This window comes from Molossus molossus, unplaced genomic scaffold, assembly GCF_014108415.1.
Source record: "Molossus molossus isolate mMolMol1 unplaced genomic scaffold, mMolMol1.p scaffold_m16_p_19, whole genome shotgun sequence".
NCBI classification, from domain to species: domain Eukaryota; kingdom Metazoa; phylum Chordata; class Mammalia; order Chiroptera; family Molossidae; genus Molossus; species Molossus molossus.
This window is the reverse complement of record NW_023425354.1, coordinates 4,678,393-4,705,346: the sequence shown is the minus strand read 5'-3', so window position 1 is coordinate 4,705,346 and position 26,954 is coordinate 4,678,393. Positions and strand designations below refer to the sequence as shown.

The following is a 26,954-nucleotide window of genomic DNA, read 5'->3' as shown; positions in this document are numbered from 1 at the left end:
TTTTTGTTTCTTTTTTTATCCTCACCGGAGGACATTTTTCCATTTTTTGTTCAGATACAATGGTAGAGAGAGAGAGAGAGAGAGAGAGAAAGAGAAACACTGACATGAAAGGGACACATCAAGTGGCTGCCTCCCACACTGCCCTGACCCAACCAGGGCCAGAGACAAACCGCAACCGAGGTACGCGCCCCTAGCGAGAACTGAACTGGGGTCTCTCTGGACCACAGGCCAATGCTCTAACTGCTGAGCCAAACCGGCCAGGGTGAAATACCAGTTTTTTAATGTTGTAAGTTGACAATTTAGCTTCTGATATGAGGTTACTAGGAATTAGATAAAAATGAGTGTGTCATTCTTTTTTTCTTTTTTTTTTAATTAATCCTCACTGGAGGATATTTTTTCGAGAAAGTGGAAGGGAGGGAGGGGGAGGGGGGGCTGGTTGCCTCCCGAATGACCTTGACTGGGACTGGGGCCAGGGATCCAACGTGCAACTCAGGTACATGCCCTTAATCAGGACTCAAGCCCAGGACCCTTCGTCCGCTAACCGCTGGGCCTGTGTGTCATTCTTAAACATTAAACATTTTGCATTCCCCCCACCCTCCCTCACTCCTAAAGTTATTCAGAGTGTTTCTTTAATGGGATGATCATTAGTTAACCAAAGCGTTAAAATATCTATGAAGAACTTTGTAAACCTCACAGAATCAAATGCCTAAGTTTGAGGTAACTGGCTTATTTTACAAAGGCCACAAAGCGAAAAACTTAGCCCCACTGGTGGGAAGCAGGGAGGGGAGACATTTTCCCAAATAGAAAGGCTGACGTTTCAGAAAAGGAAACTGGAGTGGATTATAAGTCGCACCTCCTACTCAAACCCGAACCTTCCTCTGGACACTGTGTAATGCTTCTCAACACCCCTGAAACTTGCCAGTGTACCTGAAACTATTCTAGACAGAGATTAAATTCGTCCTTGGCCCCTAACGTACTGGAAACAAGCTGGTCGGGCCAGGTGTCAAGTTGAAAAAGAACCAAACTGTGGGGTTTCAGGGTTGCTCAAGGTTTCTGGAGCGTCCCAGCGAAGATGCGGGAACAGAGTATCGTGTTGTGCAGCTCTTCTCTAGCAAAGCTTTCTCAAGCTGCCTTCCAGCAGACAGGCTTCCCTACTAGTCTCTAGTACCAATGCAGGAGTAAGGATGTCGGCGCACTCCAGGTGCCTGCAGCACACACGGAGGATACAAGATTCTTAAACACAGTTAGGGGCTGGCATCTGAACCGAGCCCACGATACACCAAGTCTGGAGGCGAGGTAATTATTACAAAGTTGGCAGTAAAATTACACTTGGAACTCTTTCACACAAGTCGTCAGGACCTCCCTACTTCTGGGCCCCCTCTACTCCAGGGTCTCCAGTTTCAAGGAAAAGTACCCCTACGAAACTGGAACCGCGCTAAGGAGGAGAAACGCGGCCGGACTGCAATTCCCAAAAGCCGTCGCGGGCCCTCGGCATCCGGGACACCGTCTGCAAGGATCCCTGGGTATTGTGGTCCGTTCCTTTGGCAGCAACCCTCTGCTGACGGTAAAATTCCAGCCGAACCGAGGACCACAACTCCCAGCAACCCTTGCTGCCACGTGGGGGGTCTTCACGTTCTCGTGGCGCGGCGCAGGCGCACTGAGTCCTCAGCGCGGACCGCGCAGACTGAATAATAAAAGGGGAGCGGCGAAGAGGCAGGAAGACAGGACCATGTCGAAGGGCCCCGGGCCCGGCGGCTCCGCAGCTTCCTCGGCGCCCCCGGCCGCTACCGCTCAGGTGCTGCAGGCACAGCCTGAGAAACCGCAGCACTACACGTACGTAGAGCCCCCCCCGCCGCGCGCGCACGCCTGACGTCAGCGGCCAGCGTGAGTCACGCGCGCAGGGAGAGCGCGAGGCGGCCTCTCCCTCCCCCCTTCCTCCTCCTGCCCGGCTCAGACCGGTTCCAACCTGCTGGGGCCGGTCCCAACTGCCTCCAACTGCCACCAACCTCTGGTCGGGCCGTGGGGCGGGAAACTCGGTCCCCGCCGCCGAGTGGGGAAGGCGGGAGCCCGGGGTGCGGAGCGCACACGGCTTGGGCCGGGCCTTCGAGGCCTAACTGTTTCTGAGACCGTAAACCACAGAGCCAGGCACTTGCGGGACGATAAGACGCCCAAGACACCACCAGGATGAGCCCCTTGGGGGCCGGCCCTGGAGCCACCTATGAATGGCGATTAGCGTGAAAGTCCAGGCCTTTTGTGTCCCCGAGGCCCGTATGTTTCCCACTTGCACAGTTGACCTAACCCGGAGTCAGGGACCTGAGCATGATGGGGTCTGAGGATGTCCTCAGTCCCCACGGAAATGTGGCATCGGAGGGAGAGCCCCAGGTGGTGACACTAGTCGAATCCTCGTCCCGGGAATCTACCTGTGTCTACGTGTAGGTTCCTGTCTTTTTATGGCCTTTGAAGGCACCTTAAGTGACGCCCTAGTGCTAGGTGCTTTGGGAGAAAGAAAGATGAAAAGAGGCGGGCCCTCTTATTGAGCAAAATGTTCATTTCCATTTTCCCTGGTGCTCTTTGCCTCTCCTCCCCATGATGTGCATGTCTAGAAGGACCCCCGAGTATACCTCAGGCTTGCTGGAGGTTTGGAACCTGGGGGGCTCGAACAACCCCTAAGAGCCGCCTGGTGAGCCAAGAGCAGTAGAAAGAACTAAAAGGAGGAGCTCTGGTCGCAGAAGTAAAGCCCATTGGGAAACTGTTCTGGGATTGGGGGACATCAATTTCAGGAAGTGTATTGGTTTCTTTGTGAGAGTCTCTGCTATTGGTTGAAATCATTTGAAGCTTTCAAGCTTTTTCTTGACTGCAGGCAGACTCATGTTAACTATAACTTCTCTAATGTGGCGTGGCTTTGCTGGTCCTTTCTTAACTGGAGTTTCTGCAATCCTTCCATTGTTTTGGTGACATGGTCTTACCTTAGGGACTACTGGTTAGGTGCATGTTGCGGTCAATCAGCAGTATGGTCTTCATTTGGAAATCTGCACACTTCTCATAATTGGGGACTTTATAATCTCAGGTTGCTTGGATTACATTTTTCAGTAAACTGCTTGTAAACATTCTCAGTAATGTGAGTCTTGGTTTCAGCAGCCTCTTTCTGTGTTGTGTTGTCATTGAGAATACTGAGGAGTCTATGTTAGAAAGGCTTTCTGATCATTATGGAATTGACAGATGAAACAAGTCAATAGCTTTGTGTAGATAAATGTTAATATCTGAGTCTTGGTCCTCCTGATGCTCATTTGTTGAAAACCAGTCTTTCCATCCCCTGTGGGGTAAGTGCAGAGTAATTAGGTTTGGCTCTTGAGGTGGCTTATAAATCAACAGTAGTAGGTGAAACTAAGTTTGATTGTGTGGTTGGAGAGTGTAGGTGTTTCCCTTTATTTTCTGTTACCTGTTTATTTCTGTGTGTGTGTGTGTGTGTGTGTGTGTGTGTGTATCTCCAAAAATCAGAGATAGAAATCAGCTGTCTTTCTTGGAAGATTTATGGACATTCAGAAGCTGTGATAGTGGTGATTAGGAAAATTCATTCCCTTGTCTTCCCAGGTTTGAGGAGCAGGGAGCAAGAGGGCACAGATGATGACACCAGTTCAGCTGGCTCTGATTTTTTTTTAAAAGATGAACCTATTTGTTGCTTTGGGGAGTTAGGATTAGGATACAGGAACATTTTAATTTTAATTTTAATATTTGCTATGAAATTTTGAGCTGCCCAGCAATTTTTTACTCTTCCTCACAGCATAAATTCCAGAATTTGTTCCAATCTAATTGTGGCCTTAGGTATTGTATGGATCCCATCATTGAATACAGATAGATACAGACCTCTTGTTTTTATTGAACGTTTATTTTTTTAATCTGCCAAATTTTTATTATGCACTAATTACATTAATTTTGTGTATTTTTATATAACTATTATTTGAGATTATGTGACATGCAAAATTCAGAAGAAATTTGATATTTTTTTAATCTCTTGAATAATATGATTTAAGGGAAACTTTGAAATAGTTCTTTCAGCAGGCACTTGTGCTAGATTTGAAGAATCTCACCCTTTTATTTGTTTATTTATTTTTTTATCCTTACCGGAAGATATTTTTTTATTCTTTGTTCAGATAGAGCGGGAGGGAGAGAAAGGAAAAGGGAGAGAGAAAAACATCGACGTGAAAGGTACATATCGAGTGGCCACCACCTGCATGACCCAACCAGGGCTGGTAACAAATTGCAACCGAGGTCTCTCTGGACCACAGGCTGATGCTCTAACCACTGAGCAAAACCAGCTAGGGCAGGAATCTCACCCTTTTAGAAAATAGTTATATCACGATTTCCTCTGTTGAACAGCTCCAAATATGTGATTAGCACCCTAAAATGATAATGTGCGTGTATTAGTGTTCTTCCAATACAAGAACCATGTGACCTTTTGCTAGGTGATTTGTCTTGTTGTTTCACAAAGAGTAAATTTCATCCAAGTTTATTCAGAACAAGGTCATCTTATATATTAGAAGAATTTTATATAAAAAAAATTTAAGAATGGGAAATTTTGGAGCAATTACATTCCAAAATACATCTACAAATTTAGCTAACTTTGGGCTGTTTATTGTATAACAGTTATGTTGTTATTTTGACCCTGTAAGAGCCTCAAAGACATTTGATCATTTTTGGATTCTTTCACCTGCAATTGATTCTCAAACTTCTTAATGCCCTGTGTTAAAGGAAAATGCAACTATAGTTTTGTGAAGGTTTCTTGGCGTTTTCTGGCCACTGGGTGATTTCTTATAGGTAGACAGTGGATAAATAGTTTATAGCTTCATTTAGTCAAGTGTCATTTTAATTTAGGACTGTTTCCTGGGCATCTTTAAACAAGGATAATGTAGCAGTACTTTTATAGATAACTATTTTGAGGCAAATTTGTTAGTTTGTACATTATATAAATATCATGAACTTGATTGCATCTGATTTTGTTTTAGAAAATCCAGGAAATGAACATGTATTTAAATCATTATTGCAAATTGCAATAAAATTGTAAATATATTTACTAGAGTACAACTTGTTGCACAACAGGAGTCACTGGAAGCGTTGCTTAGCAACCTCAGCAGGAATGAATTAAATTACCAATAACTATTTCTGGATCTTGTTTACTTATTTATCAAGTAGAATTAATTTTTTGCATAACCAAAATTAAGAGCTCATTGTGGCCTTCAATCAAACCCACAAAATTCCTATTAATAAGTGTTAAGTGCCCATGCTGAGGGTAGACTCAAGCTTAGCACCTAGTTGATATTTGCTATAATCTAAATTAATGATTAAAGTGAAGATTTGCTTAATGGTTAAGTTTTTTTGTTTTAATCCAGCTATGTTAGATACTAAAGAAGGCTTCCCCACAATCCATATGCATCTGCTTTGACTGGTGGTTTCTATCAACCTACAAAGACTGTGACTTATTGGTGAGGGCAGCTGGACAACTCTGAGAGCAACTTAGAGAAATCCATCTTGGGCACACTCTATAAAGGAACTCCTCTGGAAATAGCACCCCAGATAAGTGCACAAAAGCAAGACACCCTCGTGGACCTACTTCCTCCCGCTTTCAACACCCTGATGCCTGAAGGTGAGGTCTCCTTCCTGTGTGTCTTAGAAGCCATGAGCTCACTTAGGTAATAAGAATCCTGCAGCAGCCAGAGCACCACATCTGCAGGCTTTCCTGCCAAACCTTTGCCTAACAGTTACTTTGCTCATTAGAAGAGATTCTAGTTCAGAAGAGTGATAAAAGTAAGGTTGTATTTATAGCTACATTACTTTTAACTAGTGGACTGGTTTAGGGATTGTGTTCCCAAACAGAGCAATATTTGCTTAATGATTAAATTTTTCATTTGTTGTTGTTATTTTTTAATCCAGCTATACTTGATACTAAAGGAGGTTTCCCCACATATGCATCTTCTGTATTTTGAAATTGCAACTGTGGACAGCTGTGGTTAATCCTAGTAGATTGTCTTCCATTCTTTTAACATCTTGGATGAATTTTAGGCACACTAATGTGTTATGTAAAGGTGGATGTTGAATGTCAGTTCTCTGCTGTTCTTAGCCAATATGTAAAAATTACATTAGACTAATTGCTAAAAATGCCAATAGTTTGGATTCAGTATCTTTCTGGACAATGTAGCTTTCTTGTTTTCTTACTATATGGATACTCTGTAGATTCACCCAACCAACCATCTTAAACACCTGCTTGGGGAACAGATATCTGTAAAGAAACTTTGGGTAGAATCAGTGCATATGATAATAGGTATGGGGGATATATATGGAGCGATGGAAACTTTCTGACATTGGTGATGGTTGCACAACATGGTAAATATACTACAAAACACAGTAATGTACACTTTAAAAGGGTAAATTTTTGTGTAAATTACATCTCAATAATTTTGAGAAAGGGGTTTAAAAAAAATCGATGCATATGAGTCCCTAGTAGTAGAGAGGCCTTAGAGCACATGGCCCCTCAGGGCTTGGCAGTATCCTTCAGTCTGGGAAGCCTGCAGATTTTGAAAAGCTGCTTGGCCCCTTTCCCCAGCCCTCTCAATGGCTTAGTCCCTGTGTATCCATTCTAGTGATTGCACCCATGTTGTAAGTCTGTGACGCTTTTAAGACAAGAAGCAAATACTCAGCAAGTTTGAGACTCCTTGGTTGTTGGTAGTTGTACTTTAAATGGTCTCTGAATTGACAGCCGTTATAGGAACAAGCATATTTTCCCCAAGTCCCTTGTGAAACGAGTTGTGCTTATTTCCTAGGGTGGGTGGGAGGTAGAAGAGAAAGTTGCCGTTCTGCTAAAATGTAATAGATTCTATTTTTCAGATATTGTGACGATTGGTTTAATATTCACATGGGCATTTCTTTAAGGACAAGCTATGTGTTTTAGGCATTTAAAATGATATCAGTGGCTATAATATTTTAGTTTAAATAATCACAACAAATTTTTTTTATTATTTCTCTATAAAATCCCTCAACTTTCACCCCTTTTTTCTTTGCCAGTGTGTAGAATTTGGCAGCAGTATCAAGAGCTGATGAGGAGGAGAAGATGGAAAGGAGTCTAGCGACTTAAAAATCTCATAGCATTCTCTGTGAGGTGACCTTTTTCCTGTTGGTGGCTCAATTTATTTAGGAAATAAAGAAGATACTAAGGCCTGTGACAGTATCATCATGTCATACCTGAGCTTATTGAATTGCTTCCTCCCTTTCCTTATTCTTTATATCACAGTTTGCTTTTTGTATTCTTATGTTGATGCATTTGTTTCCTATTAGTACTTGAAACACCATGTAGCCACCGTAAGTCCTAATAGAATGATTTCTAATGAGGAGGGGGAAGGACCATGTTCTCACCTTCCTATGAAATTTTGGCCTATTCACAAAACTACCCCCGTAGTTTTAAATAGTATCTAAGCTCTTATTAACTTTAGTAAGAACATTACTGTATCTTTTTTATGTCACTTTTACTGCTAAGAGGTGCCAGGCATTTTCTAGCCCGCCACTTTAGGGTTTGTCTAAATCAAACCTATCCAAACATACATACTTTAGAAACCTGTACTTGTATTATTTAAAAAAAAAAACACTTAAATTTTACTATCGAACTGAGAGTCCTTTATAGTGAGTACATAAAATGAATATTAAATATTCAGTAGAGCATGTTAAAGTTATCATTTCTATTTTTATCTGTAGCGACTTATTTTGTGGTATTGTAATTATGGCCTGTCAAAAACTCCCTGACATATTTTGAACAGCTTCCAGAGTCACTTATGCTTGTTTGCTGCTACTCTTGTTTCCCTTTAGCTCAGTTAAGGAAATGTGGTTAACAGTCGGCATGATGTTGAAGAGTACTGACTCCAGCCTTGGCCCATGTAGCTCAGCTGGTTGAGTATCGTCCCGTGCACTGAGCGGTCGCCAGTTCACTTCCTGGTCAGGGCACATGCTCGGGTTTCAGGCTTGATCCCCACTAGGGAGTGAGTAGGAGGCAGCTGATCAATGTTTCTCTCTCCCTTCCCCTATCTCAAAAATCAATAAAAACAATACATATATATATATATTTTTTTTAATCCTCACTTGAGGACACTTTTTGCATTTATCTTCAGATAGAGTGGGAGGGAGAGAGGAAGAGAGAGAGAAACATCGATGTGAGAGAGACACATGGACTGGTTGCCACCCACACGACCCCAGCCAGGGCTAGGGACAAACTGCAACCAAGGTACATGCCCTTAGCGGGAACCGAACCCAGGACTCTCCAGTCTGCGGGCTGACGCTCTAACCGCTGAGCCAAACTGGCCAGGGAAATAAAAACAATATTAAAAAAAAAAAAGAGTATGGACTCCAAGGCATACTGTCTGGTTTTGCCCAGCACTGACACTTTGTGGGACCTTGGGCAAGTGACTTCCCTCTTTGTGTGTCAGTTTCCAGGATACCAATAGTACCTGTCCCATGAGGTTCTGAAGGATTAAGTGAGTTAATATATGTAAAGTGCTTAAAACAGTGCCTGGAACTTAGTACAGTGTAAGTACTGTTCTTGCCAATATTCGAACAAGGCCCAAGTTCCTGCTACCACTTACATGGCTGCCGCCTCCAGCAGCCATAACCAAATGCCTGCTTTGGCCACATGAACTGATTCTTCAGTTCCTAGGGCACACGTGGGTTAGGGTTGTCCTTGGAGCACACTCTTCTCGTCCGCATCCGTTTTTACTTCAGTTGCCATTTTTCATAGAGCCTCCAGCAGGCTGCCTGTATAGTACACAGTGGATTTGTGCTGTAAACAGTCCACTCTCCCAGAGCCAAAGACTTTGTTGTATAGAAAACAGTGTACAAATTAACACATCAATTTAAATGTAATACCAAAATGTTGCCCTGGCCGGTTTGGCTCAGCATTTGGAGCATTGGCCCGCGGACCAATGAGTCTCGGGTTCGATTCTGGCCAGGGCACGTACCTTGGTTGTGGTTTGTCCCTGGCCCTGGTCAGGGTTGTGCGGGAGGCAACCTGTGGAAGTGTCCCTCTCACATCAGTGTTTCTTTCCCTCCCTCCCACTCTGTCTGGAGATAAATAGAAAAATATCCTCTGGTGAGGATTAAAATAAATAAATAAATGGCCCTGGCCGGTTTGGCTCAGCGGTTAGAGCGTCGGCCTGCGGTCCAGAGAAACCCGGGTTCGGTTCCCGCTAAGGGTGCGTACCTCGGTTGCAGTTTGTCCCTGGCCCTGGTTGGTTGTGCAGGTGGCTGCCACTCGATGTGTCCCTTTCACGTCGATGTTTCTCTCTCTTTCTCTCTCCCTCTCCCTCCTTCCCACTCTATCTGAACAAAAAATGGGAAAAAATAAATAAATAAATGTAATACTAAAATGTTCATCAAATCGAAGGTTTTTCAGGTCATTTGTATACACAAAAACTTTGAATCAAGTCAAGTCGTTATCTAATTTAGGGAACAATGAGCCAGGGTTTTCAGTATTCCTCACATATTCTCCAAAGTCAGTGGTGTGAGTGATGCTTACATGAGCTTTCTCTCCTCAGTTCTACAAGCTCCAAGATCCTTAGGGCAAAGGAACAATTTTAGAAGGAAGGAACCAGGGACACATAGGACTAGTTATACATCAACATTGTAGCATTCATGACACTAGTTAGTTCTTGGGGCCGGGACAGCTCACAGGTGTCAGACCTTTCCCAGAAGAGTGAGTGAAATCATTTGCCAGAGTGGCTCCCCAGCTCTAAAGCATTTGCTTGCCTGAGTGCCCATAGCACTTGTGTGGGTTCTTGTGTGCAGATCTAGCTCTGTGTTAGGATAGGTTCATTGTTATTAGGAGGTTCGTCTGGCCTTACCAGAGCTGCTCTTTGGCTAACAGCCAGTTACAGGATCAAAGCCTGCCTTAAAGGTTCAGACACACTCAGAAATTCACTAGACACTTATTTTACTTGCTTTCTTTTTCTGCCAGAGAGAATGTTAAACCAGGATCACTTCAGAAGAGTTGAAGTCCAATCTCTATAGCCGTATAGCACTTTATCAGAACTGTCCAAATATTTGCCAAGCACCAATTTTAGCTTTATTTGGCCTTGTTTTTTAAGTCACTTTTGGCAACTTCCACTGGTATGGTTCTTGTTACAAAATTGTATGGTTTCTGGGTTATGTTTGATGTCAAAATAATGTGTATGTCCTTATAAAAACTGAATTTACAACTGATAGTAATTTACCTAAAGCTCTTCAAAAAAGAAAAGATTTTCAACAAAACTTAAGATATATGTATATTTATATATGTGTATGTATAAATATCATATACACCTGTATAAGTAATTAGTATTCTTAATCTACTATTTATCTGTTCTTATAATATTCTCCTTGAAGTTAAACATATTTTATTCTCAAACTTAAAATTAAGAATCTTTGATAAGCCATGAAGTATGAACTCTATGACTAAATTTCTCTTTAGAAGTATGTCTTGGGGACCAGGGTGGGGGTGGGGATAGCCAGTAGGGTTAATATGAATATAGAAAATAGTAGAGTATAGATAAGTATCATTTGAGCCACTGGATACCACAACATAAATTTACAAAGCTTAGAAAAATGTAAGGTGTTTAAAGCCTATGGTTATTCATTGCATTATTCATCAGCAGGTACACTGCAGAAAGGTTTTTACTATCATGTTAATAAACCATTAGGATCAGTGCTAAACTTCACTTCCTCTTGTGGACTTAACCATCATCAATCAGTTCCTTGAGTTTTTGTCAGAAGTACAAGCTGAATATTCTGATATGCTCTACTACACAACAGTTTGATGGCTTAGCAGTGGTCCGGTTTTCTTGTAATTTTTTGAGTTTAGGGCTGAGATTGAAATTTTTCTGAATGAGAAGAATCATTTTCAACTACTACTATTGAACAATGAATGGCTTTGGAAATTAGTTTTGCTGCAGATTTCATAATATTTTTTAGTGAATTCACCCTAAAATCACAAGGCAAATCATCACTTATATGCAAACTTTGTATCACAGCAAAATCATTTTGACAACGAATGTTTGACTCGTAAGTTGTCAAGCTGACTAATACACTCTGCTGTCAAAATTATAACAAAGGTGAGATCTCTGTTTGTATACAGATTTACATGGATAGGATTTCCAAACACAAACTACAGTTTTAGAAGTGATTTTGCATCTTGATATGAATACAAAAGAAATTACATATTTCAGAATCTATTTACCTGTGCACCTAAGCGGTCAGTTTACACCACGCCTTCAATTGGAAGTGATTTAAATGCAAATAGCAAGACTGTTAAAGTCTATAAATGTCTTCTAAGAGACAAATATGCTCAATTAAAATCATGTTGGGCTCTGGCTGGTTGCTGCGTGGTTAGAGCATCTGCCTGAGGACCAAAGTGTCTAAGGTTTGATTCCCGGTAAAGGGCATGTACCTGGGTTGCAGGTTTGATCCCGAGCGGGAGACAACCAATCGATGTTTCTCTCTCTCATCAATGTTTCTACCTTTCTCCCTCCCTCCCTCCCACTCTATATTAAAGATCTATGGAAAAATATCCTCGGGTGAGGATTAACCAAAATAATAATAGTAATAAAATCATGCCTCTGGAAAAACAGTCTTTATTGGCAGTGCCCAGTTATGTGAAGAGACATTTCAAAGATGAAATATGTTAAATCTTATTACAGAAATAGCCTTAACAGGTAAACATCTGTAATTTTGATGAAAGGGACTACAACCTAGTAAATGTTATCCTTCCCAAATCCATTCTTATTAGTAGACTTGTATTACGAAAAAATTGTAGCCAATTATTATATTTTGAATTTCATCAATAAAACATTTGTGGAAATTTGTTTTCTCTCTTGTTATGTAAGTACCTACATAATATCCTCAATTTGGCATCTCGATCCTCTAAGTCTAAAATACTTACTATCTGGTCCTTTATAGAAAAAGTTTGCTGACCCTGCTGTAGAGTTTATTTTGTTGGGGAGGGGAGCAGGTCAGAGGCAACAGCCAGTGAGACCATACTAAGCACCATTCTAGAAGCAGTGGTGAAGATACAGATGCAAACATCAGCTGCTTGACTCCCATTGCCTCTAAACTTACATAGTTTTTCTGTCAGGCATCTCTAATACTTCTCTGCTTCTTCAGTTTGTTTGAATTCTCCTGAGTGAAACACTCTGATGAATCTGTTCAGGGATACAACTTGGATAGGACCTCAGGTTTAGTCGGAACTTGAGCTGGTTAGCACTTGATTCACGCCTTACGGTGATGTGACTTACTGAGTGTATTGTTCATCCCTTCTGTCATCGTTGTTGGTTTAGTGGGGCAAGTGATTAGATTTCAGGTAGCCTGATTTGGGCTGTTTTTTAGAATTTCAGAAAATAAGGATAATCCAATAATGTTGAAAGTATTATTTGGTTTTTTAAAAAACTGGATGCTCGTATTTGATTTTTAAAGTTTTTAGAGAAAAGTATTCATTTTGTAAAGCAGTTTAGCACTATGATACATTGTGATGCTATCTGTGTACTGGGAGAAAATTTGCCAGAAGCCTAACATGATTAGTGGTGAGATGAAGGGTGATTTTGCCCTTTAAGTGGGCTTGTTACCTTCATAAAAATCTTTTACACTTATTAAACAAGCCACTTTATTTAATGTGATGTCCAGAAAAGGAGTGAAAGATGATTTAAAGTCAGCCCCCAGCCCTGGCTGGTTTGGCTCAGTGATTTGAGTTTTGGCCTGTGGACCAAAGAGTTGTGGGTTCAGTTCCAGCCAAGGGCATGTACCTTGGTTGCAGTTTATTCCCTGGCCCTGGTCGAGGTCCTGCAGGAGGCAACCAATCGATGTGTCTCTCTCACATTGACGTTTCTGTTTCCCTCCTGGCCTCCCTCCCACTCTATCTGAATATAAATGGAAAATATCCTTGGATGAGGATTAAAAAAACAAACAAAAAAGTCAGCCCCCAGTGGGGCTAGCATGAAGGCGCTGCTCCTCAGTGAAGGTGAAGCTTTGACCACTCACATTGTCCTCCAAGCTTTGTGGAGCCCTTCTACTGGTCAAAGGTGTGGCTTTCTCTATCAGATCTTATTTACTCAGGGCCTGAGTGGTTTCTTGACTCATTGTGGCCATAGCAGGAGACCGGCCTCCCATTCTGAAGCTAGACTAGGTTCATTGGGTTTTATCCTTGAGTGCATGAGTATATTCCTGGGAAATGGGAGTGTGAAGAATTTAGTCCATGGCCCTGGGCCCTGGGCCCTCCTCAGATGTTGGAAGAGGGAGGAGATGGTTGGTGAGTCTTCCCTCCTTGATTAGTCTTCCCTCCTGGGATTTCGTGGGTTTCTTGAGAACTGGTTAAATTGAACAGTGAGTCTCAGCCTGTTTAGTTTCTTCAGTCTTGTGCTTTCAAACCTTTAAAATGGAAAGATGGATTGGAGCTTAACAGAGACAGCTGTGCATTTCCACTGATAATTTATATTTCGTTTCAATCATGAAAATACAAGAGTGATTTCTAAGTGGTTTTGTCCTTGCCTCTGGGCACTGCATTGCCTATTAGCACAAGGTTGGAGGGGGAAAGGGAGAATGGGAAATTTGGACCCAACATTTTGGTTCCTAGGGAGTGGGTGGTAAGTTCCATTAATGACTTAAGCAGATTTCTTTCATCTTGTTAGAGTTTGTTGAAAGTGGGGGCTCTGCTGCCTAAATGAGGGACTTTTCTGCAGGATGGTCCGCCCTGTCTGCTGAGTTACAAGTGTCCTGCACTAGGACACGTTCACAAGGGCATAGGGTTAGGCTTTTGGCTGTCAGTGCTCTGCCCTGCTGGCGGCATCTCAGGGTGCTGTTGGTGGCGTTGTGTGACTTTGCCTTTTCTGAGACATTTTTATTTCTTGTGAAAACCACTCAGCATCCCTGGCTAGTTTGGCTCAGGGGTTAGAGCATCGGCCCACAGACCACTGAGTTGCGGGTTTGATTTCAGTCAAGGGCACGTACTTCGGTTGCAATTCGTCCCCGGCCCTGGTTGGGGTCATGCAGGAGGCAACCGCTCGATGTGTCCCTCTCACATCGATGTTTCACTCTCTCTCTTTTCCTCTTGCTCCCTCCCACTTTATCTGAACAAAAATGGAAAAATATCCTCAGGTGAGAATTTAAAAAAACCATTCAGCAAACTTGGTCACAGTATTGGGTTCTTATATGCTTGCTATCAAGGACTTTATAATCTAGCAGTAGAGAAAAATATACCCATTATTAGTATGCAGTGCAGGGTAAGAGCTGTAAGAAATGTCTGGAGCCTTGGCCAGTGTGGCTCAGTTGTTTGAATGTCGTCCTGTGCACCAAAAGGTTGCCAGTTTGATTCCCAGTCAGGGTTTATGCCTGAGTTTCGGACTCATTCCCCAGTGGGGGGCGTTCAGGAGGCAGCTGGTTGATATAGTTCCCTCTTATATCGATGTTTCTCTCCCTCTCCCTCTCCTTCTCCCTCTCCCTCCCTCCCTCTCTCAAAAAATCAATTTTAAAAAAGAATGTCTAGAGAAAGTGCTGCAAAAACTTAGAGATTATAACTTTTTGCTGGTGTTAAGAGGGGTGGGGGGGATCAAGGAAGGCTTCATAGAGGTGGTGGCATCAGACAATTCATTGCCATTGAATTCAGCCTGGAAGGGTTTCTACAGGTAGGAAGGGGACGGGGGCAAAGGCAGGGAGGTGAGTTAATGCTCTATTTGCAAGGACTCCAGTTACCGGCTGGAATGGAGAGGAATCCAGCAAAGTGAGGCTGTAAAAGTACACGGGGCTGCCCTGGCCAGTTTGGCTCAACGGTTAGAGTGTCGGCCTGCGGTCCAGAGAGACCCAGGTTCGGGTCCCGCTAAAGGCACATACCTCGGCCCTGGTTGGGTTGTGTGGGTGGCAGCCACTTGATGTGTCCCTTTCACGTCGATGTTTCTCTCTCTCTCTCTCTCTTTCTCTCTCTTCCTCTCCCTCCCACTCTATCTGAACAAAAAATGAAAAAATGTGCTCAGGTGAGGATAAAAAGAAAAGAAAAGTACACTGGGCCAGCTGCGTAGGGCCTGGACTGCCAGGCCGAATACTTGGTACTTATCAGTGGCTGCTGGGGAAGCTGAAGGCTTTTAATAAAGTGAGAATTAAATTTTGGCTCTAGGAAGAATAGTGAGCACTGTGCAGGGTAAACTAGTCAGGGGTGAGGCCAGAAGCAAGACCAGTTTATTAAATGGGACCAGCCCCTGACCCATGGCGGTGGGAGTGGAAATGAAGAAGCTTAAAATGACATAATTTGTTGCTTCTGTGTCTGCTCTGTGGCACCCCTGCCAGTGGGGTCCCTGCGGAGCCCTGGCATCCGCATATGGCACTGTGGACATGGCTGCCCCAAGGAAGCAGGCTCGCCAGCACCTCTTTCTCCGGCAGGACAGTCTGTGCCCGTAGTCAGGATGACCACATCCTGAGCTCTCCCCTGACTGCTCCCTGGGTGTCACGGGGGCACTGGCACCGAGCAGCCAGGCACCACTCAGGGCTGCCAGATTCAGCAAATCAAAGCACAGGTGCCAGTTAGATTGGAATTTCAGATAAACCACGAGTAATCTTTTAGTGTGTCCCGCACAATCTTGGCTTTATCTGAAATTCCAATTTACCTGACATCCGGTATGTAATCTGACGGTCCTAACCACTCATTCTCTGCTCCTGGCCCCGGGCTCACCTTGCTGCTCCCGTTTCCCACCTGTTTCCTCCCGAGTTAGTCTCTTAGTGGGGTCCAGAGTCAGGTAGGGCACATGCTTCCCAGGAGGGGTCAGCCTAATTTGGGGAATGGGCGTCCCAAATCAGTGCCAGGGTTTGGTACCTATGTACGGCATGAGGTAAATTTTCTGTCTAAGCAGGCAGGGAGACAGGAAGACCTTGTGTCCCAATGCCAAAGGGGACGGGGGAGCATCAGGCCTGAGGGAGTCTTCCAGGTTTCTGCCTAGTGTCCCACAGTGCACCTGGGCCTGGCGAGGATGTCCCTGAAATCGGGCTGCTCCTGCACCTCACCTCGCCTCATTCTCCTTTCCGGTCCTCTCCTACCCACTCACATCCACAAGAGTGCTCGGACCTGGTGGGCCCAGACATCCTCACACTGTGCTCTGTGCCTAGAACGTCCTTCCACTCTTCACCCACGAGCGCGTCCCCGCCCCTTTCCCTGACCAAAGAACCCTGAGCCAACCTCCCTCGTGACTTCTACCACACTGGACTGCTCGCACCTGTGACGGTGTCTCCCGTAGAGATGGCTGTCTAAGGACAAGAACCTGCCTCGTCAGTGTCCTCGCTGCCCACCGCCACGCCTGCACCTAGGAGGTGCTCAGTAACGTGATGGGTGAACAGCAGGCCTCTGGGAGCCCGCTGCCCTTCACACCCCGTTTGTGTTCCACAGGGAGCACCCCGGCTCCAGCCCTCACACCTGCACACTTCCCAACACTTCAAGGTCGGGGGGGGGGGGTTCAGCACTTTTCACAAGCATTAAAGAAAACCTATCAGGAAAGTCTTGGCCCTGGACTTACCTGTCCCCACACCTGCCATTTGCCCAGACTAGTGAGGCCCTGAGTATCCTGGCCGGAGCCAAAGCTGTGGGCTGGACCCTGTGGCCTTTGTCCTGGGCCCTCCGCTCCAGGGGCGGCACTGAGCCTGGACCGTTTCTCCAGGTCACACTCCCTGCTGCACCTTCTAGAAGCTACTTGCTGGCATCAGACATTCTCTGTGAAGCCACTTGTTGCATTGTTAGGGCAGGAGGGGATGAGGGAGACTGCACTGCCTGCCCGTCCCCTGTGGAGTGGGGCGGGTCTGAGAAACCCTCCCCCGGACACGTAGCGTGAACAGACGGGTGGTGTTCTGTAAGGGGTGCATGGGAAGGAGTTGTGGGGATGTCTTGGCTATTACAAGCAGAGCAAAGGAGAGATGCAGGTTGGAAGGAGGCTAGAAGGACAGACAGATCCCCAGTTAGTCGGGATGTAAGCAGCCCCACCTGCTGCAGGTGCTCATTTGTGAGATGACGGGCGGGCAGGGCTGAGAGGGAGATTTCTCTTCGACGCTCCTAATGCGAACCGTTTCCCAAACACGTCCCTGGGTGGTGCTGGGGAACGTCTCCGGGAGGAGGTAGGTGGGCAGGACAGTAACGACCTGAGTAGCTGGCAGGATTGCTCGTGACCTGGGCTTCCAGGTCCAAAGCGGCAGCCTTCCTGGCCGTGGTCTGGAGCCCAGCACTGCCCCTGGGGCGCGTGAGGCCTCCAGGCATTGGCAGGCAGCTCCGGGCAGCGGAGTCCCAGCGGAAGGTGGGGGAGGCTCCCCGTGCTCTTGTGTGCAGCCCTTTGCTGGAAACGTCAGGGAGGCTCAGAAAACCAGCCACCGATGAACCCCTCCCCCGGTCACCGTGGCAGGCCGCTGGCCGCCGAGGGCCCTTGTGGTCCATGGTTCCTGCCCTTCAGGCTGGCTCAGGACCTGAGTGTTGGGAGAGAACCACAGTCTGAGGTCCAGCCCTTGCTCTGGGCCTCTCTGGTGTCCCCATGAAGCCAGCACCCTGGAGAGGGACCTCAGGGGACTTAGTGGCCAAGTGGCAAACAAAGGGCTCCACTCTCCACTCCCGGCCCACCCTACTCGGGGCTGTCCCTGCAGGTACCTGAAGGAGTTCCGCACAGAGCAGTGCCCGCTCTTTGTGCAACACAAATGCACTCAGCATCGTCCCTACACCTGCTTCCACTGGCACTTCGTGAACCAGCGCCGCCGCCGGTCCATCCGCCGTCGGGACGGCACGTTCAACTACAGCCCCGACGTCTACTGCACCAAGTACGACGAGGCCACGGGCCTCTGCCCGGAGGGCGACGAGTGAGTGCCCCCCAGCCTGCCCTCAGAGGAGCCCCAGCCTCCTGGGTCAGGTGCCCTCGGAACAGGCCAGGCAGGGTCTGAGAAGCCAGCCTGAGGCTGTTTTGGGGGCACTGTTGCAGCCTGGCCCACCTTCCTGTGGCCTGGACCTGGACTCAGACCCCATCAGGCTCTGGGGAGGCCCCTTCTCCTTTTCCCACTGTGGGAAAGCCTGCACAGGCCTTCTGCTGAGCCTGAGGGCCACACCTGAACCAAAGTGACTCCCTGGTCCTTCTGTCATGGCCCCCTGTCACTAGGACCCTCTCTACAACCTGCCACCACCCACCCCACCCCACGCAGTTCCCGCCAGAGACACAGCCTCTCCAGTTCCCCATTGTGCTAACACGAAAGAGTTTGCCACCGTGCTCTGCAAAGAAACAGGGCACAACACAAATGACAAGGAGGTCCAAACCCGGGAACATCTCTGAGGGGACATTCACTCACTGACTTCTTGTCATTTGTTTCAACCTTGCAGAGGTGGCTTCTGCAGGTACAAGTCCCTAACCCTCCCCGCACCAGCACTCCTTCTGCACAGGTCAAGGCTTGCTGACCCCTCCCCCGGCCTCATGGCACGTTCGGGGCACTAGGCCTTGTCTCCTCCGAGAACCCTGACCCGGGCAGTGTGTCTTCTCCGAGGATCACCCCTCTCGGGGCTTCTCTTTAGAACAGCCTGAGAGCAGACTTGCTGGGCAGGCTGAAGTAGGAATGCCAGGCCCCGCTGGGTCCCTTTTGAGCTGCAGCGCCGGACTGGCAGTGGGGGTTCTGTCACCGCAGCAGGGCTCATCACCGCCTGCCACCTGCACCCAGCACCAGGGCACCATCCGGTCGTAGGGAAAGGGGTGGGACGGGGAGCCCAGGTTGCAGGGGCACAGGTGAGGGACACCCCCCGTTTCCATGTTTCAGGTGCCCGTTCCTGCACAGGACCACAGGGGACACTGAACGCAGGTACCACCTGCGCTACTACAAAACTGGAATCTGCATCCACGAGACAGACTCAAAAGGCAACTGCGCCAAAAACGGCCTGCACTGCGCTTTTGCCCACGGGCCCCATGACCTCCGCTCCCCTGTCTATGACATCAGGTGGGCTGGATGCCGCGCTGGGCTGATGGCTGTGGGCCGGGGTGGGGGCCTGGCTGCTGACTCGGTGAGCACCACACATGGAGTGCAGGGCTGGCACTCTGGCTTCTCCCCTCATGCCCCTTCCCACGCTCTCTGTCTGCTCCTCTCCTCCCAGGGAGCTCCAGGCCATGGAGGCCTTGCAGAATGGCCAGACCACAGTGGAGGGCAGCATAGAGGGCCAGTCTGCTGGGGCCGCAAGCCACGCCATGATAGAGAAGATTCTCAGTGAGGAGCCGCGGTGGCAAGGTAAAGGTGCCACACATGGCCAGGCCCTCACCAGACACCTGTCCTGACCCCGCTGATCCCACAGCTGTCCTGGGGACTGCTTGCCCCTCATCCCACCTGACATCCAGCCAAACAGCCCTGCCATTGAGGGCCACTTCCAGGGGAGTTTCCCCAGACATATCTTGCCCTGCTCCCATCATCCCAGGTGCACCCCAGATTTCCCAGGGGGCTTTCATGCATACATACTTGCACATGTATGTAAGTACATATATGTGTGTGCTCGAACCTCCTGAGGGCACCCTCTTACCCTGTGAGCTGTGAGTATCTCCAGTGAAGGGCAGCATCCGCCCACCCTCCCTCTGTCCTGCGTTATCTCAGTCTTAGCTTGGGCCCTGCTCGCACCTCTCCCAGAAGCCTCAGCTCCTAGACCCCTCAAGTGGCTTCTCCTCCCTCCCTCCACCCCCACCTGACCTGTGTCTCTGGCGCCTGTGCAGAGACGGCTTACGTGCTGGGCAACTATAAGACGGAGCCGTGCAAGAAGCCCCCACGGCTGTGCCGCCAGGGCTATGCCTGTCCCTACTACCACAACAGCAAGGACCGGCGGCGGAGCCCTCGCAAACACAAGTACAGGTCCTTTGGCCCAAGCAGGGCTGCCGTGGGAGCGGGGGGGCCGGGCCGGGATCCCAGCAGGGGCTGCTCCCCCTGCGCTGTCGGGGCAGGGAGGCCCAGCTACAAGGGGGTAGTGAGAATGGCAGAATAATGGGAGCCTGCCTGGATCCTCTCACGAAATGAGGATCTGGGGTCCAGTGCTCTCTGAGGCCCCTCCAGCTCAGATCCAGAGGGGCGTCTGCTAGGGCCATGCCATGGTGTCGAAAGGGTGGTGGTGGCTACAGCCCACTGTCCTTGAGCTGCAGAGAGCTCAGTGGGAGGACCTAGCTGACAGAGCAAAGCTGGGCCCGAGCAGCAGAGCCCACTTCTGGCCTAAGGGACGGGGATCTGGTTGGCATCCCTCAGATCCTGATCTCTCCTTGCATCTATGTGACCCCACCCTCTCACTGGACCAGGTCGTCTCCGTGTCCGAACGTGAAACACGGGGATGAGTGGGGAGATCCCGGCAAGTGTGAGAACGGAGACACCTGCCAGTACTGCCACACCCGCACGGAGCAACAGTTCCACCCGGAGGTGGGCCTGGGAGCCGGGCCGGCCCTCTCGGGGGGGGGGGTGGCTTTGCATGGCCTCTTGGGAAAGCAGGCTGAGCCCACACTGACTCCGTCCTGGAGGAGGGATTGAGAGCCACAGGCTCCCCGACCTCAGCGCCTGAAGGAGCCCTGCCCTCTCGCTTGGCGACTTCCCTCGTCCTGAGCTCACACTCCCCAGGCAGCACTCTGCTCCCAGCCTGTTTCCCCCAGGCCTCCACAGGGGGCGTGGCCTGGGCCTGGTGCCCTGGCCTTCTGGGCTTTGCACCACTCACTGTGCTTAATCCAGTGGTAAAATAAGAAAGCTCCAGATGCTTGTCCTGTTCCAGCTGAGAGCCTAGAGTAGCAGCAGCCTCCCTGACACAGTTCCCCAGCCCACTGGCCCCATAGGTGTCCTTGAGTCCTTGCAGTGCGCCGAGATCTTATGTAGGGTACATAGAGACACATGCTGTCCCTTCCCCTGGTTCCATGGAGCCCAGGACACCCAGAGATAGACACATGAACAGACTACCTTATGAGGGCTATGGACAGCAGGGTGGAAGGTTAGACCCAGCGTAAGTCCCAACCTAGGTCCCAACCCAGCATGCCCTGGGGTGAGCAGGTGCTGCCTGTGGTCTTGGCTCTCGGAATGCCCAGAGGCACGTTCAGGGTCACAGCCCTGGCCAAGACCCCCCCAGAGTAGCATGGACAAGATCCCTTTGAGGGCTGGGTCAGGGCTGGTTGGACCTTTGACCCCAGAAGGGAGTGTGTACTCAGAAGTTGGTAAGGAGAAACCTGGGGAAGTGGCGTGGAATGTGAAGGAGAAAAGAGATTAGCAACAGAACGCACCCACGCGAAAGGTACCCTGCCTGCCTGTCCCTCTCTGCCCAGGCCTGACGCGCTTCTGCTCTGCCCCTCCAGATCTATAAGTCCACCAAGTGCAATGACATGCAGCAGTCGGGCAGCTGTCCCCGAGGACCTTTCTGCGCTTTCGCCCACGTAGAACGTAAGCAGCTCCCGTTGACCTGAGGGCTGTCCTCTCCTCTCACCCTCGCTCAGATTCCGGCAGGGGAGGCACCTCCCAGGGCCCACTAGGTGATCCCAGCAGCCATCCCGTGCCACATGCATGGCAGACATCACTAACTGAACGTGGCACTCTGCCCTGCTGCGCCCTGCTGAGAGCAGAGCTGTCCAATCAGAATGTAACGCAACTCCCTCACGTCATTCAGATATTCTAGTAGCCACATCAAAACGAAGCAAGAGAAACAGGTTACATTAATTTGAACAATCTATTTTTGTTTAATCCATTATAAAATATTTAAAAAATGATCCATATAGAAAATCATTCAAGATATTTTACTAGTTTTTTCAAACTGTCTTTGGAAGCTGGTGCGTATGTGAATGTCAGCTACGCATTTCAGTTCAGAGCAGCCGTGTTCCGAGTGCTCGGGCCGCCGTGCTGGGCAGCGCTGCTCGACTCTCCACGTTGCCTGCAGCCACTGCGGCTGAGCTCAGACAGCTCAGGTGACAATTCATGTCCGCCAGAGCCACTGCGCTGGCTGTCCTTCCCCTTCCCAGGCTCGGACCTTCTCCGGGGATTGGAGTGAAAAAGACCCTGAGGGCCATGGGAAGGGGAAGCGTATTCTTGGCACAGAGGTGGTCCCCAGCCTTGGCACTGGGGCCACCAATGGAGGCAGCACAGAGAATTGATCATGGTTCAGGCTTTGGAATCGTACAGATCAGGGTTCAGTCCCAGCTCCTCTGTTTCTGAGCTCTGCCACCATGGTAGGTTCACCTTGCCTCTCTGGGCCTCAGTTTCCTAGTCTATGAAATGGAGACCACGATAGTACTTCTGTCTTCAGTGACTGAAGATTCACAATGAGTACAGCCTGCCTGGCACCTAGTGAGTGCTCAGAGCACTCAGTGTTACCATGGTAACGGCGATAGGGGAGAAGCCTTCCCTTGAGAGACCCAGACGCATTTTTGGCTCAGGAGCCTGCTGACACCTGCCACTGTCTCTTGTAGAGCCACCCCTCAGTGACGACCTGCAGCCTTCCTCCGCTGTGTCCAGCCCCACTCAGCCGGGTCCCGTCTTGTACATGCCATCTGCTGCCGGAGACTCGGTGCCCGTGAGCCCCTCCAGCCCGCATGCCCCTGACCTCAGCACCGTACGTGCCTGTCCAGGGCGGGGTGGGGGGTGTCACACCTACCAGGAGCCGGCGTTTGCCTCTCGTGTCCTTCACCCCCTCTCAGCCTGTGCTTGGTGGGGAGGCCTTCGGGTTCTTCTCTTTCTGCCCCAGGATTCTTGTCTCTGCCAAAATTGGGTGGTGGGTGGGCTGAGTGTCCCCAGAGCCTGCGTTAGGCAGCCTGGGTAGTGCTGGTAACGGGGACACAGCTTTCTGTCACCCCCCCACACACACACAGTTCCCTCTTGACACTCTGGTTCTCCAGGGCGACGGTTGTTGCCCACTGGCAGATGGAAATGGAAGTGGGCCCCTTGCTGAAGAAGCTCCCTCGGAGGGGGCCGGAGGGGGCCGGAGGGGGCCGGAGGGGGCCGGAGGGGGCCGGGCCTCAGCCTGCATTTGCCCTCAGCCCACTCCCCTCCTTCTCTGCAGCTCCTCTGTAGAAACAGCAGCCTGGGCAGCCCGTCTAACCTGTGTGGCTCCCCCCCGGGCTCCCTGAGGAAGCCCCCAAACCTGGAAGGCGTCGTCTTCCCTGGGGAGTCTGGCCTCGCCCCTGGCAGCTATAAGAAGGCTCCTGGCTTCGAGAGGGAAGACCAGGTGGGAGCTGAGTTCCTGAAGAATTTCAAATGCCAGGTGAGGGACGAGAACAGCAGCCCCGTGAGGTCAGCCTCTTCCTCTGGGGGCTACCCTGCTGGGGCAGCACGACCGGGAGCCTGTCCTCAGCCTCTTCAAGACTGAGCACAATGAGTGAGGCTGAGCACCTTGCCCCGTGTCACAGAGCTGTTAATGCAGGAGTGGGGATGCCTGCCTTGGTCTTCTGTCCCCACATCCAGTCTTTTCCTGCCCTGTGCTGCCTTGGTGTGGCAGGGCCTTGGGAGCAGGACAGAGGCTTGGTGGCACCTGGGAGGAGAGGAGTGGCCCCCTGGTTCCTCGGGTAGGGAAGGGAGTAGGGGTGTGGAGGGAGAGCAGATCGTGTGTGAGGGGGCTGCAGGGTTCCGCCCCCAGCCTGGCCCCTGGGCCCTGAGCCATGGCAGGTTGACTATGCTTGGAGGACTGCTGGACTCAGGCCCTCCCTAGCACCACATTCATCTCCTGCTCTGACTTTCTCTCTCAGGCCAAGTTAAAACCCCACTCTCTAGAGCCTAGGAGTCAAGAGCAGCCTCTGCTTCAGCCCAAACAGGTACCGAACTCGCAGCCCCCTTCTGGCCCCTGCTGTGGACAGGCCAGGCCCCCAGCTCTAGAAGGCTACAGAGAGTGGGAGGCATGCTTTCCCGCAAGCTGAGGGCAGGACTAAGGTGGGCACTACCCCAGTCCAGAGAGGGTGGGGTCAGGCCCTGGAGCCCCTCCCCTCCTAGACTCACTCATCAGTCCGAAAATACTTATTGAGCGTCTGTACTGTGCCAGGCCCTGGACTCCCTTCTCCCTTCTCCCTTCTCCTACGCGAGACTGTAGGGACAAGTGGGTCCTGTGCGGGGGCGACCAGACCAGGGCTGGGATGCCCCGTTTCCCTCTGCCCCACCCAGCCTCCACCTTCAGCCCCTGGCTGTGCCTCCTGGGCGGGCATCCCATTGCCTCTCCTTCCTCTTTTGTTGCAGGACATGCTGGGCATCCTCCCCGTGGGCAGCCCCCTGACCTCAAGCATCTCTTCTAGTATCACCTCCAGCCTGGCAGCTACTCCCCCTAGCCCCGCGGGCACCAGCAGCATCCCTGGCATGAATGCAAACGCTCTGCCCTTCTACCCCACCAGCGACACGGTAGAGTCGGTCATAGGTAATTAGGCTGTTTCTGTTGCCCAGTCCAGGGCTGGATCTGGACTCAGAACACTAGGTCTCTGGGGGGAGACTTTGACCAGCATACTGGTTACTTTCGACATCTGACATCTGACTGGGCTTGAGCTAAAGAGGAGAGCCCAAGGTGCAGGGCCGAGACTAGCCCTTGTAGCAATTGGAGAAGCCTCTGCTTTGGGCGAGTGCACTCATTCCACGACCTGCGTCCTTCAGTCCTCACGCCTCCCTCCCCTAGATTCCTTGTGCAGCGAGAAGCCGCTCAGTGGAAGCTGGGCACTTCCCTTTCAGCAGTCACTCGGGGGCTACTTAGGGCTGGGTCCTAGTGTAGAGACTGGGTACAGACAGGGGGACTTTCTGCTCTTGACACCTCCTGGGCAGTGCAGCAGAGGGCAGTGCACGCTCACGCAGCACCTACTGCGCATCAGCCCTGGAGGCCCAGGGACGGGCTCCGGGTGGGACAGACGGACCATGCCTCAGGGGACAAGACCCTGGCAGAGGCAGGGACCTTGGCCTGGGACCTGACCCCCTGGGGTATCAGGGAGGCTTCAGAAAGGAGAGTCCTTTGAGCTGGACTTGGCTAGGCAGACAGGTCGGGGCGTGGCGTGACAGGCCCAGTCACAGGCAGGGCTTGAGAGACGGCCGGTCCGGTGGCACTTGAGCGTGAAGATGAGGTGGGGGCAGGAGATGAAGTGTGAAGGACGGCGGGTTCAAGAGGTGAGGCCTGGAACTTGGGGACTGTGCGCCCCTTGGAAGGCTGGGGCTCAGACCCTGATCGCTGTGTTCCTAGAGTCTGCCCTGGACGACCTGGACCTCAATGAGTTTGGGGTGGCTGCCCTAGAGAAGACCTTCGATAACAGCACAGTGCCCCACCCAGGCAGCATCACGATTGGTACGGGGCGGGGCTCTGGGTGGTCAGGGCGCCTAGAGATCCGCCGGCCCGGCGCGGCAGGTGGAGCCGCCCCGCTTGGTGCGGCCCGTGCGCTGCCCTCACGCGGCCGCTCCGGCCTCTTGCAGGCGGCAGTGCGCTGCAGAGCTCCGCACCCGTGAACATCCCTGGCTCCTTGGGCAGCTCCGCCTCCTTCCACTCAGCGTCCCCGTCCCCTCCGGTCAGCCTCTCTTCACATTTCCTGCAGCAGCCCCAGGGCCACCGGAGCCAGTCAGAAAACACATTTTTGGGATCCTCAGCATCACATGGATCTTTGGGTAAGAAGGGGTGTGGCTCACTGAGACCTGGGACAGGGACCTGGGCTTTTGGAAAGTGCCTTTGGCCTCCGTGTCCACAGCTAGGGCAGTGCAGAGCGGAGGCTGCAGCAGAGCTCTGGGGTGGGAGGTGAGTCAGGTCTCTGTCCCATGATTCCCTGAGCTGTATGATCCTGCACAAGTGACCTAGCCTCTCTGCCTTAGTTTCTCCTGCTGTAAAATGGGTACAGTTGCAGCACCCTCCTCATAAGGTAGTTGTGAAGCTTTAATGAAGTGCTAGGCACAGGGCTAGTGCACAATGAGAAGCTGTGGCTTGGAGCTGCTGGGGCCTGGTTCTGCTCCTCATGTCAGGGTGGTGGTTCTGCCCAGGCACCCGGAGCTCCCAGAGGGAGGCTCACAACAGCCAGGGTCACAGGAGGCGAGGGAGATGCCTCTCCGGCTCAGCCTAAGCTCAGGGTGCCTTCCTGGCAGGCAGGGGCACCAGGGAGACCCAGCTCCAGCCTCGAAGGCCTTTGGCTGGACCGGGGATCTGGAGGGCAGGTCAAGGCGTAGTGGTTAGAGGTGTGTGCAGACTCGCAGGCTCCGCTGCCTGCCACGTGCAGGGGCTGGCGGGAATATTCCCCGCGGTAACCGCAAAACCAATGAGGCACAGTGCGCAGCCCCCGCCACCCCCCCACCCCAGGTGTTCAAGGAGCTCAGAAATCCCATCGCGGAGGGTGCGGGGCGTCCTGGGAACTGAGCGGCCTTTTGACTGACCAGGTGTGGGACCTTCCCTAGTCTCACTCCAGAGGTCAGGGCAGCACAGTGATTTCTTAGCAGCTTTACAGTTTGTTTGTTTGTTTCCTGTTACTTTACATTCAGTAGGATTTTGTGTTACTCGCGGGTGTACAGCAGAGTGGTAGCAGGCATGTACTGTACAGTGTCCCCCCGGCACTGTGCACAGTTCCTGCACCGTCACGGGCTGTGCTCCCCGTGCTGTCCTTGACATCCTGACACCTTTCCAGTTGAGGTGTCTGCTGTGTTCCACGTTGATATGTCCGCTTGGGGTGCTTAGGGTTCTGTCCCACTGACTGCTCCCATGTCCCGAAGGCCGTAGCTCTGCTTACCGGCCACACATCCATTCCTTCCCGTGTGGTCATTAAGCATTTTATAGGTACAGTGTGAGCTCAGCAGTCCCTGCTGCCATGGCACCATGGTCTCTGGGGGCAGCGGGGGGACAGACATTAGATCATACTTAGAGCTGTTGTGTGGAGTCAAAGGCTTCACACAGGACAGTGCCCATCATGTTGCAGGTGCACTGGGGCTGCTTGAGGACACTGTCGTAGGTCCATTCGGGTCCAGAACACCCTGCAGGCTTGGTG

At 50.3% G+C, this 26,954-nt stretch overlaps 1 protein-coding gene across 11 annotated transcripts in view; it reads left to right on the top strand.

Moving 5' to 3' along the window:
• Positions 1-1,660: 1,660 nt before the first annotated feature.
• Positions 1,661-26,954, top strand: part of UNK (unk zinc finger) — a 29,617-nt gene continuing 4,323 nt past the window's right edge. The window contains exons 1-13 of one of the 11 annotated variants that reach the window (XM_036269033.1): positions 1,661-1,833; positions 17,659-17,868; positions 18,808-18,984; positions 19,139-19,269; positions 19,743-19,878; positions 20,313-20,430; positions 21,345-21,429; positions 22,449-22,591; positions 23,039-23,239; positions 23,721-23,786; positions 24,202-24,376; positions 25,181-25,282; positions 25,408-25,596. In XM_036269033.1, coding sequence (XP_036124926.1) covers positions 1,730-1,833; positions 17,659-17,868; positions 18,808-18,984; positions 19,139-19,269; positions 19,743-19,878; positions 20,313-20,430; positions 21,345-21,429; positions 22,449-22,591; positions 23,039-23,239; positions 23,721-23,786; positions 24,202-24,376; positions 25,181-25,282; positions 25,408-25,596 — 1,837 coding nt within the window. In that variant the 5' untranslated portion in view covers positions 1,661-1,729. Of the gene's footprint in view, positions 1,834-1,941; positions 2,012-2,043; positions 2,433-4,165; positions 4,207-5,387; positions 5,642-7,056; positions 7,220-9,988; positions 10,211-11,039; positions 11,322-17,658; positions 17,869-18,807; positions 18,985-19,138; positions 19,270-19,742; positions 19,879-20,312; positions 20,431-21,344; positions 21,430-22,448; positions 22,592-23,038; positions 23,240-23,720; positions 23,787-24,201; positions 24,377-25,180; positions 25,283-25,407; positions 25,597-26,954 lie in introns of those variants that run through there. The other 10 variants (XM_036269035.1, XM_036269034.1, XR_004960362.1 and 7 more) reach the window with 10 other exon arrangements.